The sequence below is a fragment of the Canis lupus genome, chromosome 36 (genome assembly GCF_048164855.1).
Source record: "Canis lupus baileyi chromosome 36, mCanLup2.hap1, whole genome shotgun sequence".
Taxonomy (NCBI): Eukaryota; Metazoa; Chordata; class Mammalia; order Carnivora; family Canidae; genus Canis; species Canis lupus.
In genome coordinates this window covers 20,712,067-20,737,233 of record NC_132873.1, presented here as the reverse complement: position 1 = coordinate 20,737,233, position 25,167 = coordinate 20,712,067, and the positions used below count along the sequence as shown (strand labels likewise).

Sequence of the window (25,167 nt, the reverse complement as noted above, 5' to 3'; positions counted from 1 at the left end):
AGCCAAATGAACAGCTCTATTTCCTCGACTCAGAGACTGTCAACACAAGCTTATGTGTGTGCTTAACACCCAACTGTTAACAGTTCCATGTTCTCTAAAGCATGCATTCTTAACAGGAATATATTGCTCTTAATGGATTAAAAATTAGCTCTTGGTGTGGGAGGAGGGAAAATGTGAAAACATCCTAGATATTATAAATTGGTCTGTGGTCTTCACAAGGGCAACAGATATGTAAACAGATACATACGTGTGGTATTAAAATTTTGAGTGGGGGCAATTAGGAGAAACTGTCTAAAAAAAGGCTCTTTAGGGGATGAGAGTAAAAAACAGGTTGTAGAATGCTGCTCTAAGGCAAAGTTTCCCAGTAAGTGTGCAAAATTAAAGGCATAGGTTACAGGTGTGCTGAGTAATAATCCTCTCAGGCTTTTGAGGACGCCAGACAAGGCTTCCAGAAGGGGCAGGAACAGGGGTCAGTAGCCCTAGGGCATCTGTCCTGGTCTGGAGCATTCTCCTCCATTTATTCCAGCATGCTTCCAAATATAATTTGCTGTGAATGCTACTATGTGACAAAGCTTGGAAGCACTGAGTTTCTATTACAAATATGTATTACTCTTTTTTTAAGAAGATTTAATTAGGGGCACCTGTGTGGCTCAGTGGTTGTGTCCGCCTTTGGCTCAGGTTGTGATCCCGGGGTCCTAGGACGGAGTCCTGCATCAGGCTCCCTAAAGAGAGCCTGCTTCTCTCTCAGCCTGTATCTCTGCTTCTTTCGGTACGTCTCTCATGAAAAATAAATAAAATCTTTAAAAAAAATTAATTAAAATTTTAAAGTAATTTCTACATTTAACGTGGATCTTGAACTTACAACCCCAAGATCAAAGAGTCACATGCTCTACTGAATGTGCCAGCCATGTGCCTCACAGATATGTATTTTTGGGGGAGAAAAATAATTTTGGGGAGCCTTGGTGGCTTAGTTGATTAGGTGTCTGCCTTTGACTCAGGTCACGATCTTCAGGTCCCAGGACTAACCCCTGCATCAAGCTCCCTGATCAGTAGAGAGCCTGCTTCTGTCCCTCTTCCCAACCCCTGGTACCCTACTCCCCCAACTCATCCTTCCTTTTGCCGTCTCTCTCAAATAAATAAATACAATCTTAAAAAGAAAAAAAATTTTAGGGCCACCTGGGTGGCTCAGTTGGTTGAGCATCTGCCTTCAGCTCAAGTTGTGACCCCAGAATCCTGGGATCAAGCCCCACAGAAAGCTCCCTGCTTTGTGGGGGGCCTGCTTCTCCCTCTCCCCATACGCCACTCATGCTCTCTCTTTATACTCTCTCAAGTAAATAAATAATATCTTTAAAAAAAAATTTAGGGGTGCCTGGGTGGCACAGTTAGTTGAGCCACCAACTTGGTCCTGGTTCTGGATTGTGGGATAGACACCTGAGTTGGTCTCCGAGCTCAGCAGGGAGTCTGCCTGAGATTCTCTCTTCCTCTCTCTCTCTGCCCCTCCTGCTCATGCTCTCTCTCTCAAATAAAAAGTAAGTGTTGGAATGCCTGGGTGGCTCAGTGGTTGGGCGTCTGCCTTCTGCTCTGGGAGTGATCCTAGAGTCCTAGGATTGAGTCCCACATCGGGCTCCCTGCGTGGAGCCTGCTTCTCCCTCTCTGTGTCTCTCAGAAATAAATAAAATCTTTGAAAAAAAAAAAAGTCTTAAAAAAAACAATTTAAAGACAAATATGTTGTTTTCAATCTTAGGTCTACCATAATAGGAGTCAAGAATGCAAAGTTCTAGAGTGCCTGGATGAGTCAGTCAGTTAAGTATCTGACTTTGATTCAGGTGATTATCTCAGGGTCTTGGGATCAAGCCCCATGGAGAGGGGAGAAGGGAAAGGCAGAGGGAGAGGGAGAAGTAGACTCCCCGCTGAGCAGGGAGCCCGATGCAGCTTGATCCCAGATCCCTGGGATCATGACCTAAGCTGAAGGCAGATGCTCAACTGACTGAACCACCCAGGTGCCCCTGGTCTTTATTTTATTATTTTTTTAAGGGTTTTATTTATTTATTCATGAGAGACACAGAGAGAGAGAGGTAGAGACATAGGCAGAGGGAGAAGCAGGCTCCCCAGAGAGAGCCCGATGTGAGACTCAATCCAGGAACTCCAGGATCACGCCCTGAGACAAAGGCAGGCACTCAACCGCTGAGCCACCCAGGTGTCCCTTATTTTTTTAAGTCAACTTAAATTTTATTTTATTTTATTTTTTTCCAACTTAAATTTTAAATAAATATAATCTGGCAGGAATCTGGCTTAGGCGTAAAAAAACCGGGGCCCTGGGTGGCGCAGCGGTTTGGCACCTGCCTTTGGCCCAGGGCGCGATCCTGGAGACCCGGGATCGAATCCCACATCAGGCTCCCCGTGCATGGAGCCTGCTTCGTCCTCTGCGTGTGTCTCTGCCTCTCTCTCTCTCTCTCTCTCTCTGTGACTATCATAAATAAATAAATAAATAAATAAATAAATAAATAAATAAATAAATAATTTAAATAAAAAAAACCCCACAACACCAGCATGCAAATGTTGAAACAACATTACTTCTTGGAATTTTCCTTCTTATTCTTTTTTTTCTTTTTTAAAGAGAGAGAGAGAGAGTGTGTGTGTGTGTGTGTGTGTGTGTGTGTGTAAAGCAGGGGGGAGAAGGGCAGAAGGAGAGGGAGCGAGAAAACTACAAGTAGACTCCATGCCCAGTACGATACCCAATCCCAGCAACCTGGGAAAATGACCCACGCTGAAATCAAGAGTCAGATGCCTACCCGACTGAACCACCCAGGTTCCCCTTTCTAACTAATTTTGTAAAGATTACAGTCATAACAAAGTGACTTGCTTTATGAAATTATTTCAAGTTAAACATATAAATATCTTAAATATAACTTTAGATTGGTTTGTAGAATCTAAAAATAATTCAGTGTAGGACTGGTTGCTTGTGAGAAAAAATAAAACTAAAGAAAAAAACTGTATTGGAAACTCAGTGCTTCCAACCTTTCCAACCTTTCCAATTGTACATAAAACCCTGAAGCAAATGCTTTTCTGATGAGAAACATAATAATGTAGTATGCCTGATGAAAACAGCTCTGGAGATGGATGGTGGGGATAGTAACACAGAATCATGAATATATATAACTGTGAAGTATACACTTAATGTGTTAAAGATGGTAAAGTTTATATTACATGTAGTTTACAATTAAAAAATAATAATATAGTTCGCCACTGCCTAACCTACCAGACTATGGTTATGTATCCTGCAAAGCAATTTCAGCTACTAGCAGAAATTTAAGTGTAGTTTCCCCAACTCCAACCACCAAAATACCTTGAATATCTCGTCCTAAAACTTCTACATAGTTCTGATCTTTTAAGACTTCTTGGTCATCTTCTTCCAAATCATATTCTGGCTTCTTTATTATTTTTTTTGTGTTGACCAAAAGCTGAGTTCTCTCCTTTTTTAATTTAGCTCCTGTAAGAACATCTGAATAATTACAATGTGACAGGCATAAATTCTTTCTAAACATTACATTTAAATAAGTAAATAAACTGTACTAAACTTATCATTATTTAAAATCTGGGGAAAAAATTCAGTGTTTTTGATGAAAGCATGCACCACTTTTCACCACACTTTATATAATTTGAAGCAAAATCTTGAAAGTTTATTATTTTGGGGGGGCGACACATTTTAATTACAATGGGTAGTTATCACTTACCCCTATTATTAAGCATTTCATATCAAATAAGGCTTTATTATTTTTAATTTTCAAAAATTTGAGTGGAATAAACTTAAAAAAGTAGTTTTTATTTAGTCTTAGATGAAATACTTTGTGCTGTATTTTCAAAATAGTTTAAAATATTTTAAAAGTGAAGTAATCCGTAACCATCACATAAAATCTCTACAATTATATAATCAGTACCTGCTTCTCTATCAAGAATGTGATTAAGGACATCATCATCTCCCACAAACTGAACCTCCAGCATCCTGTCTTCCTTTAATTCCAGTTTACTCATCATTGCCAATCTAAACAAAAACAATAAAGCACTCAAAAGTGATGAAAAATTGATATCAACAGCCAAATAAACATTCACATAATACATGCATTTGTATGACATTTTAAAAAGTCTTAAGTATAAAACACATAATATGCATTATTATATTAGTATTATGTTTCTGAACATAGGTAAATCAACTCTTTATCTGAAAAATGGAAAAGACAGGAGGTGTCTGAGAGTTGGAAAAAGCAAAATTCAATCAACGCAACTAAAATATAATAATAGGAAAACAATTCTTCCTGTAAAGAAAGCCCTAACCAATCTACAGAATGATAACATTACCAGAAAGGAGTGGTTAATACATGAATTTAGAGAAGGAGCAGACAAGCAAAGAATAATGGTTTGGTAGTATCTATTCACTAAAAACAAATCGTTTACTTCTAGTGGGGGAAGTCTATGCATTTCATTGGTATACCAAACCTGGATCAAATAATCCTCAAGCACCTCCTTTTACTATTATTGTATGCTTACCAACAACTTTACAGTTATGAATATGGCTTTCTGCGTATCCTGGTAACTAAACAGTACTTTATAGTCAGTTCTTCACTACAGATTTCAGAATCTGGCAAGCAAAAACTTGATCAACTCTGCCTAGTTTGAAAAATTTTGTTTTGGAACTTAAAATACTAATGGCCTGAAACTAAATAATGATGATTCCAACTAGCTCCTAGCTAATCAGTTTACTCAAAAAAATGAGTTTTTTCTCTTTTCTCTCTACTATAAATCCTATTTTTGTTTTTTCTACTAATAATAGGAACTGCAGACTATGTCACTCATAAGTCAGTTATTCACATGCAGATAACTTACTAAACGTTGTCAAGTTTTCCTTCGTAACCAGCACACTTTAAAAAAATAAAAAGCTTATTTATTTATAATCTCTATAACCAACGTGAGGTCAAACTCATGACCCTGAGATCAAGAGCGGGTATGTTCTACCAATTGAGCCAGCCAGGCATCCCCCACCGATTTTTTTTTAATGACATTTTTTTTTTAAGTTTTATTTAAATAATCTCTACACCCAACATAGGGCTCAAACTCATGACCCTGAATTTTTTTTTTATTGGTGTTCAATTTGCCAACATATAGAATAACACCCAGTGCTCATCCCATCAAGTGCCCCCCTCAGAGCCCGTCACCCAGTCACCCCCATCCCCCCGCCCACCGCCCCTTCCACCACCCCTAGTTTGTTTCCCAGAGTTAGGAAAAACCCTGAAATTAAGAGTCCTACGCTCTTCGGAATAAGCCAGGCAGGTGCCCCTGAAACTAGCACATTTAAATGACTTTGTCTTAATTTTCATTTACCTTTAAAGGCCCTACACATTCTGCAGCTGGAAAATTCAGAGTCACCTGCAATTGGAAAAAGAACTTGGTCAAGGTCAGCTTCTAGGAAATGAAAACAACCAAACAAGTTCCTGAGTTTTAATAAACAAGATAAATCGATAAATGCAGTTCTTGCAAAGTTACTATGATGGCATGGTAAAGGGCAAAACACCCATCAGTATTTTGGCCAGGAGTACTAGAGACTGAGAAGATTCAATCGCAGAAGCAAGTGGCTGGAGAGAGGAGGCCATGGGAGCACTTACTACATGCTAAACACAGTTTTGAATATTCTATACATATTTTCATTTAACCCTCATAACAATCCTCTTCGGCTTATGCTTTGTGTATAAAGATAATATTTCATCTATAATTTATAAGACCATTGCTAACAGAATATATACTCCTTTGGGCCATCTTTCTAGTCATGATACTGTTTTCTATTATGGGGAATTCAGATGTAGTAGAGAAAAAAATTAATGTATCTATGTGGTATTTTTATATAATAAAGAAACATGATTTCTTTATATCTGTATAAATAAAAGCTTTTCTGAGGGGCTGCTTGTCAGGCACTCTACTGGATACTTTCATGCATAGCAAATCATTAAGTCCTCATATTCTTTGAGGCAGTTAAAATATATATTATTTCCCCCAATACATATAGGAGTAAATTGAGGTTAACCATTAAATTACTCATCCAAATTTATACAACTAGAAAGTGTGTTAGGGCTAAAACCGAAGTCTGACTGATTCTAAAGACCCTAATCACTCTGTCACACACTTTTCTTGCCATTAAATACAAATTTGTTATTTTTTAAAATTTACTTATTTATTTTAGAGAGCAAGAGATAAAGAATTGAGGGAAGAGGCAGAAAAAGACAGGAGGTGTCAGGAGAGGGAGGGAGGCAGGGGAGGGGTGAAGGGAGAGGGAGACAGAGGAGGAGGGAGAAAGAGGAGGAAGGAGGGAGAGGGGGAGGGAGGGAGGGAAGGAAGGAGGGAGAGATATTCTCCAGCAGACTTCCTGCTGAGCGCAAACCTGGAATGGAGGCTGGATCCCATGATCCTGAGATCACATCCTGAACCTACTGAGCCACCCAGGTGCCCCCAAATCCATTATCCTAAATGCTTGTTCGGACTTCTGGATACTGTTTATATCTATTTTTTTAAAAAATTTATGTATTTATTTGACAGAGCAAGCACAAGTAGGGGGAAATAGCAGGCAGAGGGAGAAGATGATGTAGGGCTTGGTCCCAGGACCCTGGGATCGTGACCTGAACCAAAGACAGATACTTAATTGACTGAGCCACCAGGCACCCGTATTCCTAATATATCTAATCATTTTCCCACCTGGTAAGTTCAAACATCCAAAGACTTCTACAGTTTCTCTACATTTCCAGTTCATTAAGCTAAACATGCCTTGTTCTAACAAGCATACTTTTAAGAGCATGGCCAGATTCAGTCTATTTTTTTTTAAAGATTTTATTTATTTATTTATTTATTTACTTATTTATTTATGAGAGAGAGAGAGAGAGAGAGACAGAGACACAGGCAGAAGGAGAAGCAGGCTCCATGCAGGGAGCCTGACATGAGACTCGATCCCGGGACCCCAGGATCAGGCCCTGGGCTGAAGGCGGCGCTAAACCGCTGAGCCACCGGGGCTGCCCTAATCTATCATTTTAAAATACAAGCAGCTATGTTCTACAAAGGATTTGAAGTAGTGACAATAAGTAAATGCAATAAAACAAATAACAAACTATAATACTAATAAGAAGTCTGGACCTAGGAAAATATAAAGAAAACAAAATACAACATACAAAGAATTCTCTCTCTGGCTAACAATTGGCCATCAAAGTGAAAAAGGAGTAACGTTCAGTTACATGATTCTCATTGGCAGAAGTTCGGTGGTTCCTTCAGGAAGAGATTTTTCAAGAAAATTTAAAAACAGAAATTCCAGACAACTGAATATTGCCCTTTGCAATTTTCCTATGGTATTTTACATAAGAACTGCCTGGACAGAGGCACCCTAACTAAATCTTGTTTGTAGCTGACTGCATTTATATCTCATTTCTTTTTCCAGATTTAAAGGCATCTTATTACACAGTACAGAATCACCAAACTGAAGACACTTCTACAAAGCTGAAAGAAACCTTTCCTTCCTTCTTCTCCAACAATTTCCGGAAAACAAAAGACACAAGAAAAACACTACTTGATAACTACACAATAAAAATGTACCTTTTTTTTAGTGACCATTTACTCTTCAAGGCACTGTTTCTGGGTGCTTACTTTTAAGTGGATTCAAGGAGTCAGCAAGGCAGCTAATACAGCAGCACCAAAAGAGTATTAACAGCAACATAGCCTCCTCCTTTGAGAGCAAATAAAGGATTTGCTACAATTTTAAAAAACATAATCCTTGGGGATCCCTGGATGGCTCAGTGGTTTAGAGCCTGCCTTCCGCCCAGGGAGTGATCCTGGAGTCTGTGGGATCAAGTCCCACATCAGGCTCCCTGCATGGAGCCTGCTTCCCCCTCTACCTGTGTCTCTGCCTCTCTCTCTCTGTGTCTCTCATGAATAAATAAGTAAAATCTTAAAAAAAACAACAACATAATCCTTTTTTAAAAAAAAGTTAAGCACCAATTTTAATAACAGATAAACCTGGGCTCTAATCTGAATTCCACACTCCTGCGTGACTCTGGACAAAACTGTGATGATTCAGTGAGATCCTGTGCTTGGCATCTGAGAATGGTAATTACATGTTTCCTATCATCAGCTTCCTCAACCTTCAGCCTGAGCACGCAGACCTCACATCTCTACGTCTCATCTGACAGTCAAGGTGCTCAGTGAATGATGGATGAAGGACACCTATTTCACCGGCAGCGCCAACACCCAGAGGGGTAGGGGCCACGCGGTGTTTCTTCGGATCGCAACTTAACTAGGGGAAGTATAATGGTTTTTATCGGAATTTCAGTTGTAAGGCGAGAAGTCACGCATCCACATCCTCTCCACTTGAAAAGCGCCACCGGAGGGGCCGGTTCATCCACGCGGCACAACCACTGTCCCAGGGTGACTGCTGGCTTAGCGGGATGGCATCAAGATTCTCGCTCCCGTGCTAGCTCCTGGGACGGAGTCTCTTCCTCAGCCCTCCCCGTGCCGCTCCTGTCAGGTCACTCCACACGCCGGTTACCGATTTCCAGTTTTCTCTTCACAAGCACGAGGCTCCTCACGCCGAGAAACTGAGGCGTTGGTGACGCGTCGCTCGCCCAGAAGGCCCGTCACTGGCTGGAGGGAGGCTGACCAACGCGTGCCCCGAGGAGCCTCTCGCCCCAGCCAGAACCCGTACGGACTCCGGCCGGGGCCTCGCGCCGCCCGCCGGTCGGCCGCGCTCCGCCAGCCGGGGGTCCCAGGGCCCGCGGGGGCCGGCGGCCGCGACCCAGCCGGCGGCGCCGAGGGGAAGCCCTCTCCGAGACGCGGCCCGCAGCTCGGCCACCGGGGCTGGGCGCCCCCGGACTCACCTCACAAACCCCAGCGAAGCGGGAGAGGGAAGCGGGCTGGCGCGTCGTCCCACCGCGCACCGCTGGGTCTCCGCCGGGCGCCGCTCCCCGCTCCCCGCACCCCGCTCCTGGGCGCCGCGGGGAAGGCGGCCCGGTCCCCGGCAGGCAGGATCAAACCCCCTGGAAGCAGTCAGAGGCGGCCGCAGGCTCGCAGAGTCCGGGGGGGCAGGAGGGGAGGGGAGTCCGGCCGCGGGCGGGGGGATGGGAGGCCTGCCTGCCGCACACCGAATCTCCCGCCCTGCCCAGGGGGCGGAGTCCGGGGAAGCCAATAGGAAGCGACTTCAGCCGAGAGCGACGTCTCTGCCCGCCAATCGGTTCCGGTCTACCGGCCCCGCCCACCAAGGAACCTGAGGAAAACGCGTCTCCAGACCCTGAGCGCCGGGCCTTTCCTGTCCTCCTTCCGTTTCCGGGGGAGGGGGAAGGAAGTGTTGGTTACACCTGGGGAAATTGGCCGAGACGTGGCAGGTGTGTTTTGAGGCAATCTTGAAAAGTCTTCATAAGTCTCTCGAGGCACTTTCTTTTGAGGAAAAAGATAATGGGAATGAATCTGCGTTTGTGTTTTGTTCTCTAAAATGTATTTCATTTGGGGTGAAAGGTTAGGATTCTGTACATCTCAAGGGTTTGGAACAGGGAAGAAGGGAGACCAGATAATTGGAGCGTGGGCGCTGAATAGGGAGATGGGACCAGACTGCGAAGCGGATGGAGAGACTGGGAACATGGAACGAGTAGATGCACAAAGAGCTGACGAAGAAGAAAGGGATGGAACCTACTAGGGTACGGTATTACCCACTAACAATACTATTTCATTTGGATTCATTTGTTCCAAACAAGACTACAGAACCCCCTGCGTACCAGATAACGATGCACCATTCAGTGGGAAACACCATCTCTGCCTTCACGGTAGATGCTACAGGGGAAGATACTGACCTGGCAAGACTAGGAAAAATGTTACCACATGAGAAATTCAGCATTCACTGAGCACGTGGCACAAGTATCTATCTAAAGGACGGGAGTTCGGAGCAATTTCCTTGGAGGAAGAGATGTTTAAAGTGAGAGTTGAGTAGATTTAAGCCAGGCAAAGAGGAAGGGTAAAATTTTCCAGGTAGAAAGCCCAAATCAATACGGCAGGTGCATAAAGGGCCAACAAGCAAGTGCCAAAGTGGAGTCTGTTGTTTTGAGGAGTAGTTTGGCCCTTGGTGCACTAGTCAGAGTTGTACGGAATAAAGGAGGTAAGAGTGGGAGTGTAAGGAAGGAAGAGACGAAACCATCATTTTGGAGGCTGTTTAGGAAATCCCCTGGAGGGCAGCCCGGGTGGCTCAGCGGTTTGGTGCCACCTTCCGCCCAGGGCGTGATGCTGGAGACCTGGGATCGAGTTCAACGTTGGGTTCCCTGCATGGAGCCTGCTTCTCCTCTGCCTCTGTGTGTGTGTGTCTCTCATGAATAAAAGGATAGAATCTTTAAAAGAAAAAAAAATTTTTTTCTCTAAAAAAAAGAAAGGAAATCCATTTGAGAAAGAAATGAGGGTAGCCTGGATCCCTCAATATTCCATTTTGGTTAGCAGAATTTAAGAAAACAAAGGATAAAGATAATTTTCTCTACATTGGAAATAAAAAAAGAATCTGGGGAAGAATGAGCAAAGAAGAGGAAAGAACGGATGTCTGGGTGGCTCAGTGTTTGAGTGTCTGCCTTCAGCTCAAGGTGTGATCCCCGGGTCCTGGGATCAAGTCCCACATGCGGCTACCCAAGGGAGCCTGCTTCTCCTTCCGCCTTTGTCTCTGCCTCTTTATCTGTGTCTCTCATGAATAAATAAAAATCTTTTAAAAAAAGAAGAGGAAAGAACATAGTCAACAGTTAACAATAAAGTGCTTGAAAATTTCTTAAAAATTTGAAGATCCAGGCCTACTGAATTTTTAACTAGTATGTTTCTATAATGTAAACTCTCATCTCTTCAGATCAACGCAAAATCTATGGACTCAGAGGCCTTGGTTTGAGTGGTGTTTTTTATGTTTGTGGAAAATAGAGGGAAGGAGCTGGGTGTCCCATTTCTCTCAGTCTTTTTCTTTGGATAGTTCAGTTTATTCAGATAACTTTGAGCACCTACTTGTATCAGGAATATAGTGCCCAGATATGTCCCTTACCATTAAGGAACTTAGATTCTTGCTGGGTAGAAAGGTAAAATCAACACAATAAGGTTTAAGTGCAAGGATAGAATTTGCTGAGATCTACTAGGACTGCTACCACTTAGTTCAGCTTACTAAGCAGAGAAAAGGCAGCACACAGAAAGCCAACTACAGATGATAGAGAATAACGGTGGGAAAGGGATTTCAGGAAGAGAGTATGGTATTACAAACTGTGGTAATACAAAGCAGTTTGGTGTTAATTTAAACCTTAAGTAAAAGTTAAAACTGATAGCTGTTGGAATGGGAGGCCTCAGGCTAAAGGACAGAATTTATCCTCTATGATGGAACCATTGAATAATTATAACCAGGGACTGGTAGGTGTTTTATATTAATCACTAATGAAGATAAGTTTTAGAGGGGCAGGGGTCTAATTCGGAGACTATCAAAGCAGTCTGGATATGAAGATAAAGACAGGAGTTTGAGCTATAGTAATAAAACTGGAAAGAAAGGAATTTGAAATTTAAAATATAGGCCAAGTCAGCAGGATTTGGAAACTGGATATAGAGGTAAGGAAGAAGTTGTAAGTCCCAGCTGTCTGGCATGGTTGTCTGGGTATCAGTTCCCCAGTGTGCTATAAAAAATTACAGATAGAGGGAAAGAGTTTAGCTTGAGGCATCTTGACTTTGAAATCCCTTTGAAAAAGAGATCAAATTATCTTGCAAACAGTGGCTATAAGAGTTTGAAATTCATCCAAGAGATCAAGAGAAAGAGATCTAGGGATCATCAGTGTATAAAGTCAAAGGGAGAATAAAAGAATTGCCTTACGATGATGACCAAAATAAGAAATGAAGTGAGGTGGGATGCTTGGGTGGCTCAGTTGGTTAAGCGCCTGTCTTTGGCTCAGATCATGATCAGGCTCCTTGCTCATCAGAGAGCCTACTTCTCCCTCTCCCTCCTGCTCCCCCTGCTTGTGCTCTGTCAAATGAAAGAAAAGAAAAGAAAAAAGAAAAGAGGGAAGGAAAGGGAAGGGAAGGGAGAAGAAAAAAGAAAGAAAGAAAAAGAAAGAAAGAAAGAAAGAAGAAAGAAAGAAAGAAAGAAAGAAAGAAAGAAAGAAAGAAAGAAAGAAAGAAAGAAAGAAAGAAAGAAAAAAAACCAAGTGAGGTATCTCATCTTCTGAGATAGGCAGTTAAGTAGATGAAGATAGTTGTAGTTATAGTTTGTCCTTTGAAGTGATGGGAGAAAACAAGAAATTAAAACCTTCTAGCATTATGGCCTCCATTTGATGTAGTAAAAGTTGAGGCTCCTGATAAAGTGGTACATCAAGTGATGAAGCTTTGGAACAGAAACTGAAGGGAATAAGAAAGTAAGCAGGCCAAAAAGTAGAAGGACCTCAAAGTGTTGGGGGTTTAAGGTTGGGGCCAGTGAAGTTGTATTGATGCCTATAGTGTTCAGTGAAGTAAGCGGATACAAAAGGCAGAGTGTAGCACTGAGAAGAACAAGTTATATACACACACACACTGGACTAATCTCTTTCTCATATTGGCATTTATTGTTTTATGTATTTCTCTAGGGAAAAGAAATTGAGTCAGTGGTTCTAGGTGGAAGAAGAAAAGCTTAGCTATGAAAGCCAAAGACTATTATAGGATTAGGAAGAGTTTTCAGTGCTGACTGCATATGACAATTACCTAGGGAGGTGTTAAAACTACTAATGCTAGATCCCAATCCCAAAGAGTCTGAAAATGTGGTCCAGCCATCAGAATTTAAGAAAAAATTTCCCAGATGATGTTAATGTGTGGCAAGGGTTAAGAACCACTGAGCTAGGGACAATGAATTTTTTATCAAATGTGAAATTACCTACATAACTATGCATTAAACACATACCTAAGGGTATGACAGGTCGAAAATGGCAGTCACAGATGCTTCAGCAAATGATTTCTACTCAGAGTTTCTAAGATACCAATTTGATTTCAATCCTGTTCAGGAGAAAGTGATTACTTCTATCTAAACATTTAGGAATAAGAGAATACAGTGATGAAATCCTACTTTATCTCAAGGATTTTCTCACACCAGGGATGATGAAGCCCTCATAAGGCACAAACTAGTAATGACAGATTTGGCATATTAATCCCTAAAAAATAGACACATAATAATAAATCACACTCTGGGAAATAAGCTTTAGAATATAATCTTCAATACAGACAGTTTTCTAGTGTACATAAAGCCATTACTTATAAGTCGTTAGTAAATATCTAGATTTCTTAAAATTCTGATTATTTTTGAGGAAATGGGGATATTTCCTACTGAATGTTGAGGAGAATAAAAAAGTATTTTTGAGTTTTTTAAATTATACAATGATTCAGAATTTAACTTTGTATTGGTCAGCATGACCTGGCCATAAAAAAATGTTTCATTCCTAATGTGTATTAAACATTGTTAAAGTGCCAAAAGTGGATTGGTCCTTCAAGTGAGTTTTAGAAGGGAGTCCCACCCCTTTTTATGTAACATCTTGAAGAAAACTAGGGCTGTTAATACAGACTATATCCATCCTATTTGGATTAGGATCCAGGGCCAGATTTAGACCTTTAGAAACCCAAACACAAAAGACTATATTTGTACCCTCTCCTTTGTTGTTCAAAACAATATTAAATCTGGGACGCTCAGCAGTTGAGCATCTTCCTTTGGCTCAGGGCGTGATCCCAGTTTGGGGATGGAGTCCCACATCAGCCTCCCTGTGAGGAGCCTGCTTCTCCCTCTGCCTATGTCTCTGTCTCTCTCTGTGTCTCTCATGAATAAATAAAATCTTTAAAAAAACTAAATCATAAAGTAATTATAAGTAAGTCCAACAAAATTCTGATTTCCTCCCAAGCAATTTGGTGACATTTTTTTTTGCAGGGGAAGGATGGGGCTAAGGCCTGTAAAGAGACCAAAGGAGCTGGTTTAAAGCATAATACAGGTTCCTCATACAAACCACAGAAAATCTATTTTTCTCCTCTTGAGAATGGTATACAATTAAGGGTAGTACACAATTGGAACCATACATAGGATGTAAGTAAATTTCTAACTGTGCATTCCTGGGTTATTAGGGCTTGAATCTTCCATGGGTTTCGTTTACTTTTAGTAACCTAGTTCTACTGAGATCGAATCTCCCCATCCTTCCCATCTCCTACAAGGGCCTTGGCCTTGTGGGGATAGGACAAGTATACTAGTAGTTGAGAATAATCAACTGTATGAAGCAGCATCTGTATGAAGCAGCATTTTACGATGGTTAGGTGCACAAGTCCATGAGCCTGAGTGTGTCTGGTTCAATTCCAGCTGTACTACCTATTAGCTCTATGACCTTAGACAGATGAAACTTTTTTTTTTTTTTTAAAGATTTTATTTATTTGACATAGTGAGAGAGGGAGCACAAGCATGGGGAGCGGCATGCAGAGAGAGGAGAAGCAGGCTCCCTATCAAGCAGAGAGTGCAATGTGGGCCTCGATTAACTGTGCCACCCAGGTGCCCTGAACCTTTCTTTTCTTATAAAAGGAGAGTGATGGTATTTGTATACTATTGTACGGATTTTTTCGTATTTTCCTTAAAAATGGTTAGAATGGTGCTTGGGATGTCCTAAAATCCAAGGTTATTAATTCATGTGGGAAGAATCTCTGGACCATAAATTGTGATCTGGACCATAGACATATTATGTGTTAGCAGGACAGGGTCTCTACTATCACTATTTCATTACAGTACCTTAAAAAGTGGCTTTTCCTTTTGTGCCTTGTTTTTTCTTTTTTTAAAGATTTTATTTACTTATTCATGAGAGACACAGAGACAGTGGCAGAGACATAGGCAGAAGTAGAAGCAGGCTCCATGAATGTGGGACATGATCCCAAGACTCCAAGATCACACCCTGAGCCAAAGGCAGACACTTAGCCGCTGAGCCACCGAGGTGTCCCATGTATTTTCTAAGGTTTTCAAAATGGGCAAATATGTTTTTAATAAAAGGAAAAAAAATGGAAACTGTCAAACTGATGAATCCAATCTTCCCTATCTGGCACAGATCCTGAGTCAAAGCAAAAACAAATTAAGTCAGGCTTTGTGAGTTGCCTTACGCTATTCTCTTCTGGAACTGTTCATCTTTATCAACAATTTTGGATTAAGGCATAATAAACAGGATACTTTAAAAATGTTTTATATGTTTGGATCTGATATAAAAGGGAGAATAAAGTCTTGGTCCATAAGTAAGAAATAATAGCTATGGGGGGGGGGGGTGGTGGGGAAAGGAAGGCCTGAGATTTTTCTAGAAAGTAGATGTAAAGAAAGTAAAAGAGGGCCTGGGGCTGAGCTCTTCTTTCAACCTATGTTCCAAGAGAAGGCTAAAGTGGATCTTTTTAAAACACAATGTGGGAAAGACCAAAAAGTTGACTGACTAGAAAACCATGTTAAGAGTATGGGCAACAGGCACTTTCATACAATGCTGAAGACAGTGTAAATGACTGTCATAATATTGACTCCTCTTTATAAGGACCTTAGGAGAGAAAATTAGTTCTAACATCTCGGTTCTAGAAACAGTTGTGCTTCATCTGAGAAACTGATTTGTTTTATATTAAGGATCTGAAAGTCTTGTAATCTCATTACATTTGGCTGCTTTAAAGTTCAGAGATAGGGCAACCTGGGTGGCTCAGCGGTTTAGCGCCACCTTCAGCCCAAGGCCTGATCCTGGACACCTGGGATGGAGTCCCACATCAGGCTCTCTGCACAGAGCCTGCTTCTCCCTCTGCTTGTGTCTCTGTCTTTCTCTGTGTCTTCCATGAATAAATAAATAAAATCTTTAAAAAATAAAATAAAATTCAGAGATAAATTTGTATGTCAACAATAACATACAGAAATGGATGGCACACATTTTATGTATTAACTTCACTTTTCTGCCTTCATGTTATTTTATATATTGCTGTAATTAGTTCTATAATTAATTATAGCTGTTTCATAGATTGCCTTAATTAGTTCTATAAACTGCCTTAATAGGGTGTCCTATAAACAAAAAGCTCAGACATAAATAAAATGGCATGCTTTGGGGAAAAAAATACAATGAAGGACCATTTTAAGGTATCAAATTTAGGTAAGATATAAAATTAACTCAGGGGATCCGGTCAAAAGCCAAATAAAGCTGTATTTTTATACTGTACAAAAGAAAATTTACATTCTTAATGTTACTAGATACATCTAGGGGAAAATTACACATCTCTCAAGAAACACAATATTTAACATCTTAGATATGTTTCTGCATTGCAGATTGATAATTTTATACATCTTTATTTACAATAAATTAAAATAGTTTTTCATCTCTGGCAGATATTTACAAGGTCAACAGTGACTATGTTTCACATTTCAACAATCAACAGCATTAACCAATTCAGTAAGACAGTTAAGATAATGGCTTACATGCACCAATAAATATGATCTTAAATGTGCGTTTTTTTTCTTCAGCTCTGAAAAAATGAAGTTTTCACTAGTCCTAGGTTGAAAGGACACCAGTCAATAGAAATCGTATTTTCTTCATGCCTATCCTATTAAAATTTTAACCAGCATGATTCTCTGAATACTTGAGAAATTTATATCAAGCTGCAGTTTGGAAGCTGGTTTAAAAACAAAACAAAACAAAACAAAACAAAACCAAGAGCTTATCTATACATTCCATACCCTTTTATGAAGCAAACATATGAAAGTGGGATATCTCCTGTTTACCCGTCCATTTTGACAGAGATCACACTGTACAATGCTATAATAAAAACCCTTCAGAAATTGTAGCTCAGGAGAGCCTAATTATTATGAGAAAAATTGTGGGAAAATAATCTTTGCACCATAAAAACTGTTTCTCTTAACTAGTTACAATGAATGTAAAGTCAGCATAATTTTTAGAATGAGAATCAAAAAGATTCACTGTAAAGTAGTTGAACTTACTACAAATATTTTATTTATTTATGCATTTTTTTTTACTAGATTTTAAGTAATCTCTATACCCAACACGGGGCTCAAACTTATAAGAGTTGCATGCTTTACGATCTGAGCCAGCCAAGCACTCCCAAAATATTTTTTAAACAACACATGGAGCATTGAGCTTATCTCCCAATTCAGTCTGGATGATGAAACTTAAAATCCAAACCTACATCAGTAATTGTTAGGCAATCTTCTCTTTCCAAGATAGCTGATCAATACATTCATTACTTTTTAACTATCACCAGATATGGAAAAAGATACACAAAACCTGTTTGCAACATTAGTTAATATATAATTCCATTTTGTGTTTTTCCAAAGATATTGTTACTTAATAGCTTAAGTAAACCCAGTAGTTCTTATGGGTTTATACATTTTTAAAAAATGAATTATTTTAGCTTTTTTTTGCCAAGAAAAAAAACACCCAGAGTGATCATGTACATAAATTATGTTAAACATACCATTCTAGCCAATATTATACTTACTGGAAATAATAGCCATTACTTAAAAGGTGTATTTCCATAACATCCCCCCTTCAATTTTATTCTTAAAAAGCCACAATATCATACAATACACCAATTTTAGGAATATCCCCTTTTTTATTCAATACTGACAAGCAGAATCCTTAATTTAAGGAGACATGAAAATGTGTCATAAGGAATAATATTTGGACTTAACTGGTACTTTTGCTGGAGGTATAAAATGTTGACATAAGAAAACCCCAAATGGAGTCTTGTAGGTACTGTATACCTAGGTTGCAGGTCAAAGAATCCTATAGTATTTATTTCCCCCAGGGCTAGAAAGCAATCCTTTATGTTAAAGGGACCTCATTCCTTAGCAGTTAAGTACTTTAAAAATTATATTTGGTTAATAAATTTTCTTTGGTAATTTTATAATCAACAAAGTTGTAAGGAATTTCCTCTGATATAACTAACACTGAGTTGTTGACACTCAAATACAGCAAACTTGTTTGATATCAATTCTGTAGTTGGGGATGGATTGTCCAATTCATTTCTCTTTGAAAATAAAAGAATTTCCTTATTGAACCTACCTCCAGATACACAATTATAAAAAGACTGCTATATACTGTAAGTTACACTTTATTTTTTGGTAAAATCTATGTAAGCCTAATAGCAGACATCTGAATGTGCCTTAATTTGTAAACATTTTCTCAAGATCCAAAGTAAAATCTAGAACCTACATTTCTGTACTATGCTGCCAGTTATTATTTCACATCATTCCCAGCTTTCTAACTTCTATCCTGAACTGTTTGCTCTTGTGTATATTTCTCATTTGACAAACGGTTAAGACTACAAAAATACTGAAGTGACTGAAGTTTCCAAAGTCTGTAGTTGTGTGGTCAGGTGTAGAAGGAATGTGCCTATATGGGTAGGGCAAGGTTGGGTGATGAAGACTCCACTAATTCTAATGGCAGGATCACCATACAGATTTCTGGCACCACCAAAAATCTAATATAGTTTAAGTGCACATTGGTTGACTTTATGAATATTATTTCCTATGTATATTCAGTGCCAGTATGATATACCCATTAAGTACATAATGCAGGTAACACTAACATGGCCACCCTGGAAATGCAAACTTGTACCAGTCTGGTGACTCATGATTTTATTAGCACTGTTAACAATTTTACACTGCATTCCATCTTCTAATCTGGCAAATATTCTAATCCTAGTTTATCAATAATTTCTAGTTGGTTTTCAAATAACTTGTTTCTAGAAAGCACTTTAAAAAAATTAAAGTATTACAAATAAGTGTCTCAACCGACTTAGTGGTTTGAAACATGACAATCATCATTCAACTTGAAAGATAAAAAGTCCAATATTCAGACTTTAACAGAGCCATAGTATAGAAAAGTTACTCTAAAATTCATAGTTTTTCTGACCACTGGCATGACTTATTAAAACATTTTACCCTGAAAAACAAATAAATAACTGAAATACTGATTAAAACAAAAACTTACTTTGTAATCCAAGATCAGAAATAGAGAGCTTCTCCTTGCCAGTGTTTATATAAATAGTATACTATCCCCTAAAGACGGATACTAATTTTTTAAATTTACAAATGAACATGCAGAGAATTAAATGAAACAATTGACTGTCAACTAAAGTACTCAAAAATGGACCCATACAAACCTCACAAAGTGAGGTAGCAGAAACATCTCACTTCATTAAAATATTCACAAAAATAGTGCAAACAAAAAAAAAATCTGAAAGTATTCTCAGTATTCCAGTGCCTAATAAATAGTTACAATTAAAGCTACTAAGTGGAATTTGAGAATATACATTGGAAATATTGAGCTTATATAGCTGAGACTACCGCATTTAAGACATTTTATATGATATATACACCTTAAATGACGTAACGGTCACCATTCCATTATGGAATCAGAAGCTTCACGCTATAAACCTTTTTCAACCACATAAGGAAATATTGCTTGTATCTATCTATTCTAAAGCACAAGTCAGGTTCAATTTTTTTCGACATCAGAAATTAATGGGATTTAAATTTATTTAATCTTTACTTCGCAATACTCCGTTGTGCAACACAATTAACTTACCACATAGGTGACTGAAAGCTGGCTGATTCAAAAATTACTTTAAAATAGCTAGAAACACTGATCAAAGCTATTTCTTTGGGTTTATTTTTGCACTTAAATAAATCCGCAGAAATATAATCAACTACAAAATGGCAGCATACAACTGTTATGTGGCAGAAAATAGTAAGGCATAAATTAGAATAAGAAAAATGTATCTATCCTTACATCTGTGGTATAGATACCTACATTTCTAACACTTCCCCATCTATGTTTATTACTCTACATTTTTTCTGAATTTAATACTTTTCTTAATGTGCTATACTCACCAACTACTAGACCAAAACTGTAAAGAACTGCAGAAATGGAGAGTGTTACCACATTTACCATAGTATGAGTACAGGGAGGCAGTGGGGTGTTAATACGCATTTGACAGGAGACAGGAGTTATATTCTGGCTCTGCTTCTTAGTTATGTGACGTTAATCGTGTCACAACCTTTTTGAGCCTCAGTTTCCTGAGGACAGATATTTAGGGAGGGGACCCTGGGTGACTAGCTAGATTATTTCTAGGGTCTCATCTAGCACAAAGATTCTGACTCTATAATACACAGGCACAGAAGAGTAACTGGGAGAAAAAGAGTTGGTGGCAAGGGTCAGGATTTCAAATTATAACCACGTCCTCCTTCAGCTTCCCAAAATATTTTTATATTTAAAAATCTTACATCTAAGTTAGCTTTTTATACTTTAGATTTTAGGTTCATTTCTAAGTAACATAATTTAAACTTAATGTAGTAGAGAAGAGTTACCAAAAGCTTCAGATATTTCTTTGTATTTCTTAATCCAACCTGGCATAGATGGCATCAATCAAATTGTTTTATTATAGAAAACAAGTATTTTCTCTGTAATGAGCTTTTCCATAAAAGGAAAGACTTTTTCTTATGAAAGGCAGTAGGTATACAACAGGTTGCTAAAGAATAAAGTATGACTATTGCTGGTATATATTTGTAACAGCTGTTGTATATCTGAAAACTACTTTGAATTCAATAACAATAAATAATGCAAATGAATATAAAACATCTCTTAGAAAATTTGACTTATGGTTTATTAAACTAAATTTTAATTATATCTTGCACAGAAAATCTGTTCTAAGACCCTGAATGCACAGTTTGAGCTAAATGAAATGTTTCTTCAATTAAGGCCAAATCACGTAACTTAAAATAAGAACAAAATGTCACAGGGTCATGAAACATTAATGGGTGTGTTATACATACAAAATAGATACATGTACACATGTACAGAAAAATGAAATCCATAAAAAAAAAGAAAAATGAAATCCTCTAAGTTGAAGTTTTCCAAAACTGACTTTTCAACTTTTAAGATTTTTAACAGAATGAAAGGGAGATTTATTATGTTTATTACAGCTCTTACTATAATTTGATATTATTTTTTTGTTTTTGTTTTTTTTTCTGTGTGTGCTTTAACTAAATCATACTAGGTTTAGATGCCAATAAACACACCACTTGTTGAATTCAAAACAACCCGCCAGCCTCCTAAATCAACCAGGCATTTCGGCCATAAAGTGAGTGACCTCCAGCCATGGTCAAGATCTTACCCATGAAAAGAACAATGTTCTTTTCTTTTCCTACCTGAAACTTTGCTTTCCTCAGTATATTATAGATCTCTACATCTCATTTATTTTGGCTGCTTTCAAACTCATTTATCTGACATCCCTTGGGTTAAATTAAAAGAAGGGATAGCTAACATAGGTCTTTGTGATATATACATATACACACCACACACAGACAGACACACACACACACACACACACACACACACACACCCAATACACTTCTATTTATAAACTTTTAACTTTATCCCAGACTTTGGCAATGTTGTAGTAGTAGTACTAGTTGTACTAGTTTAGGTTCTAGTTTTCCATTTTCACATGAGCTGAAAAGTTACAGACCACCAAATTCAAACAAGCATCTGAAAATTCCCTCCAAATCAAAACAAACAAACCCTGTTACAATAAAATAAGAGGAGGAGGGGGTAGATTTTCAGATGTGGAAAAAAACAAGAGGCATTTTTCTGGTTACTTTATTTATCAAAATCTATTGTAATTTTAATTGATAGAGATAATATTTTAAAATTTGTTAATTAGGAGAATACTTGCTTTCTATAAATTCAGTATATTTATCTTTCACAATAAAATAAAAATGTCTAAATGTACAAAGCACTAATAGCTCTGATGTATTTTGTGGAAGGATAATGTATAGCAATTCAAGTCACAATACAGTGATTTTTCAAAAACCAATATATTTTCTTCTTTCTCAATCAGGCATTAGAGCCTGAGACCCAAAAGAATTTATACTGAAATCTCACCCAACCAAGTCAGAACTAAAAAAAATTTTTTTTACTAATAATGCATTTTTGTAGCCTCTTAACACAAGATACCAAATGCTAATTACATACATTCAACATCTAGCTTACTGGCATGATTTCAAAGTCTTATAAAAATGAGAAACTTTTGCAGATATATGATTAGAAGTTACACAAACTGCATTACATTTAACACAAAGGCAGTGTGGTCCTTGTAGGAGAAATCAAGTCAGTACCCCCTGGTAGAAATGTTCTATAAAAATGTGTCACGTTGAAGCATCAGTGTTTTCAGCCAATTATCTGTCCCTGATGTATTTCCTTGGAGTATATGATCTATCAGGACTTCGGGTTTCTTAATCCAAAATATCTGACTGAATTTAGGTACATCTAGAAAGCAGCTGAAAGGGTTTCTCCAATAGTCTGACATCACAGAAAGCGGGTTGAGAAATCCCTCTCTTTACCTGAAGACGTACTTGTTCTACTTCAGTCATCATCAGCTCACAAAGGAAAAAAAAAAAAAACCTATCAAAACTTCCCCTCACACACACAGTCCCACAGAAGCTAAACAAAAACCACCCCCTCCCCCCCACAAAACCCCAGCACCAAAGTGTCAATCATTCCTGGGAAATAGAACATGCCTCTTGGATTCTCTGATTTGTTAGTTGTTCAAACTTTAAGGACAGAAATGACCTATGTCCTTGTGGGGAGGAGGGAAGACAAGTTAATAATGACTGTAAAGCCACTGAGAAAGTGCATTATCAATTACACAAACAACTTTGAGCCCTGCCCTCCAAAAGAGGGAGCCATAACTTGATTTAAATGCCTCAGTTATTGAACATTTGTATCCTCGAGATAAAGGAGATGGGGGGGGGAGGGAAGAACCACCCACATTTTAATGAAAAAGTGCAGCAGTCTACCACCTTTCCCCATGCGTCTCAAGAAAATTGCACAGACTCAGAGAAGTCCAAAGTCATAGCAGAATCTCTGAGGCACTCCTGGTTAAAAGAGAAAAAAATATGATCCAGTAATCTCCATAGTTCTATAGATTATGAGAACAAACCCGTTTTGTTTTTTTGAACAAAAGCCTAAGAATCATTTCATAGGGATCATATACACCATTTCCTCTAACATATTCTCAGTCTCACAGTGTTGAAATGGGACCGATCAGCCTACGATGGATTGCACATCACCCAAGGAGAAAGGAAGGCATGGAAAATGCATACATTTTATACTGCTTCACAAACACATTTACAAGGAATAAAGTGAAGAGAAGATATAGGAAGGAGAAAAAAGAAAACCTTATTGCTCTTTCCATACAAAATACAGTATGAAGATACCTAAACTAAATCAAATCTGATTACGATGACCAATATTTTCACAATGTGGGATGAAGTGTCTTCTTATACAATGAAATGTTCAGTTTAAAGGGTAAGCAGAAACATGAGAGGATGTCAGAACTACACCTGGGATATTAGCTGCATATTGAAACTTGGGGATCGAGACTGCTTGGTTAAGGGAGCTCCTGGGCTGAGGAGCTCTTTACCTTCTCCAGCTTGACCTAGCCGGTCTTCCTGTAGACTGATAGTTGAGTATCGATTAACATTGTTAGCTGCTAAATTAGTAACTCCCTCAGTGCCAACCCCAATGCTGGTACTTGCTTGACTGCCATTTACATAGTCAAATGATTTGCTTGAGGAAGCACTGGCTGTCCGGATTAGACTTAAACTATTGGTTTTTGGCACCACCTGGCCAGCAGGCAGGCTCAGGTGTTTCTTCATCGGTGTCAGCTCGATTGAATCTACACTAAGATCAGTTGGTTGCTGTACATACTGCCTGCGAATGACTGAATCTCGAGGGCTCTCACTGGATTTGATGACAGAGGCTGTTTCTTTATCCTTAGCTGAACGCCCAGCTGCTACTTTCCTTAAGCTTCCCCTCTGAGAAGAGGAGGATGGTTTGGTCCCAATTGGCTGACTGCTGAGGGAAGCCCCTGATGAAAATCCTTCATCTGCATCATTTAGGTTTACCGACTCTTCTCCATTTACACCCTCAGCACCTAAAAAACAAATCAGACAAACTCAGCAATAGCTAAATTTAAAAAAAAAAGGAACTGTGAATAAAAACTCAACTGACCTTATCTCTTGGGTAATGTTTGCTATTGGTTGGCAATGGCCCTGTTGTCAACACTTCCCCTAAATAATTCAGGGGAAGAAAGCTTAATCTACACAGAATTCTAATACGTTATTCACTGTGTTCATTCAGCTTTAATTAGTCCAGTTTCTGTAACACTATCCACAAACGAACGTAGCATCTCAATATTTACACATATAAAACAACTTTAGGTGAAATACATTGTTACAAATCTTTATAATATACCCTTGTCTATTTGAGGTGACTATATCTGCTTTAAAAAAAAAAATCAAAAATTTTTCCTCTTATCTCTCTTAGCCCACCATAAAACAGTGTACAAAAGAGACCCCTCTAATTTCAGTCACCCAGAATAATGCCAAACTCATTTTCCCTACAAGCCAAACCCTTTTTAAGGGCAGTAAAAATTTATATTTACTCAACAGCTAAGTGCTTCTACATGGCTTTAAAACTTTTAACATAGAATTACTAGATTTTCTAACTCAAAAAACTGTACATTGTTTCCAGTAACTTCATACTTGTATTTTGTCTTATGGGCATATCTATTCATTAGCTTTCATATTTTCTTGACCAATTAATGTGAAGAAAATATTTGATTATCAGAGTAACTAGCAGGAATAGTTAAGAAAGATTTTTACTTTCTATATTATGTAGCTGCAACAATTTAGATTTTTAGTCTTGAGATGTATTATTGTCATAATCACAAAATACTATGGTGTCCCATTAAATTTCATGCAGGAACTGCAGTTAACAAAATAATCCTTATCTTGGGATTTTGTTAAAAGGGGAGAAGCGTATATATTCAATTTGGGTTTTCCAGAAAGCCCAATTCTCTTACTGAAAGTAGGATCAACACTCTCTTAGAAAGTAATATATTTGCTTCTTTCAAAACATAGCCATTTGTTACATCATTACATATGTTTGCCAGACTGCAAGAAAGTTTAATCTGAATCTACATACAGATATCAATATTACAGTTATGGTAAAACATTAGGAAAGAATTCTAAGCAAATATTACTTTGAGACACAGGTTATTTAAATAAAATATACA

General features: G+C 38.5%; 2 protein-coding genes across 19 annotated transcripts in view; both read right to left on the bottom strand.

Moving 5' to 3' along the window:
* Window positions 1–9,173, bottom strand: part of ORC2 (origin recognition complex subunit 2) — a 44,199-nt gene extending 35,026 nt beyond the window's left edge. For 3 of the 9 annotated variants that reach the window (XR_012024839.1, XM_072812815.1, XM_072812819.1), the window contains exons 1-4: window positions 8,323–8,566; window positions 5,377–5,423; window positions 3,939–4,042; window positions 3,347–3,502 (exon numbers count right to left, since the gene is read on the bottom strand). Coding sequence is in view for 8 of the 9 variants with exons in the window: in XM_072812815.1 (XP_072668916.1) it covers window positions 3,347–3,502; window positions 3,939–4,035 (253 nt within the window). In the remaining variant the exon portion in view is untranslated. Of the gene's footprint in view, window positions 1–3,346; window positions 3,503–3,938; window positions 4,043–5,376; window positions 5,424–8,322; window positions 8,567–8,900 lie in introns of those variants that run through there. The other 6 variants (XM_072812818.1, XM_072812820.1, XM_072812816.1 and 3 more) reach the window with 5 other exon arrangements.
* A 7,013-nt stretch (window positions 9,174–16,186) lies between these two features.
* HYCC2 (hyccin PI4KA lipid kinase complex subunit 2) overlaps window positions 16,187–25,167 on the bottom strand; it is a 78,178-nt gene continuing 69,197 nt past the window's right edge. For all 10 annotated transcript variants that reach the window (XM_072812808.1, XM_072812814.1, XM_072812806.1 and 7 more), the window contains one exon: window positions 16,187–24,024. In XM_072812808.1, the coding sequence (XP_072668909.1) occupies window positions 23,426–24,024 (599 nt within the window). In that variant the 3' untranslated portion in view covers window positions 16,187–23,425. The remainder of the gene's footprint in view (window positions 24,025–25,167) is intronic.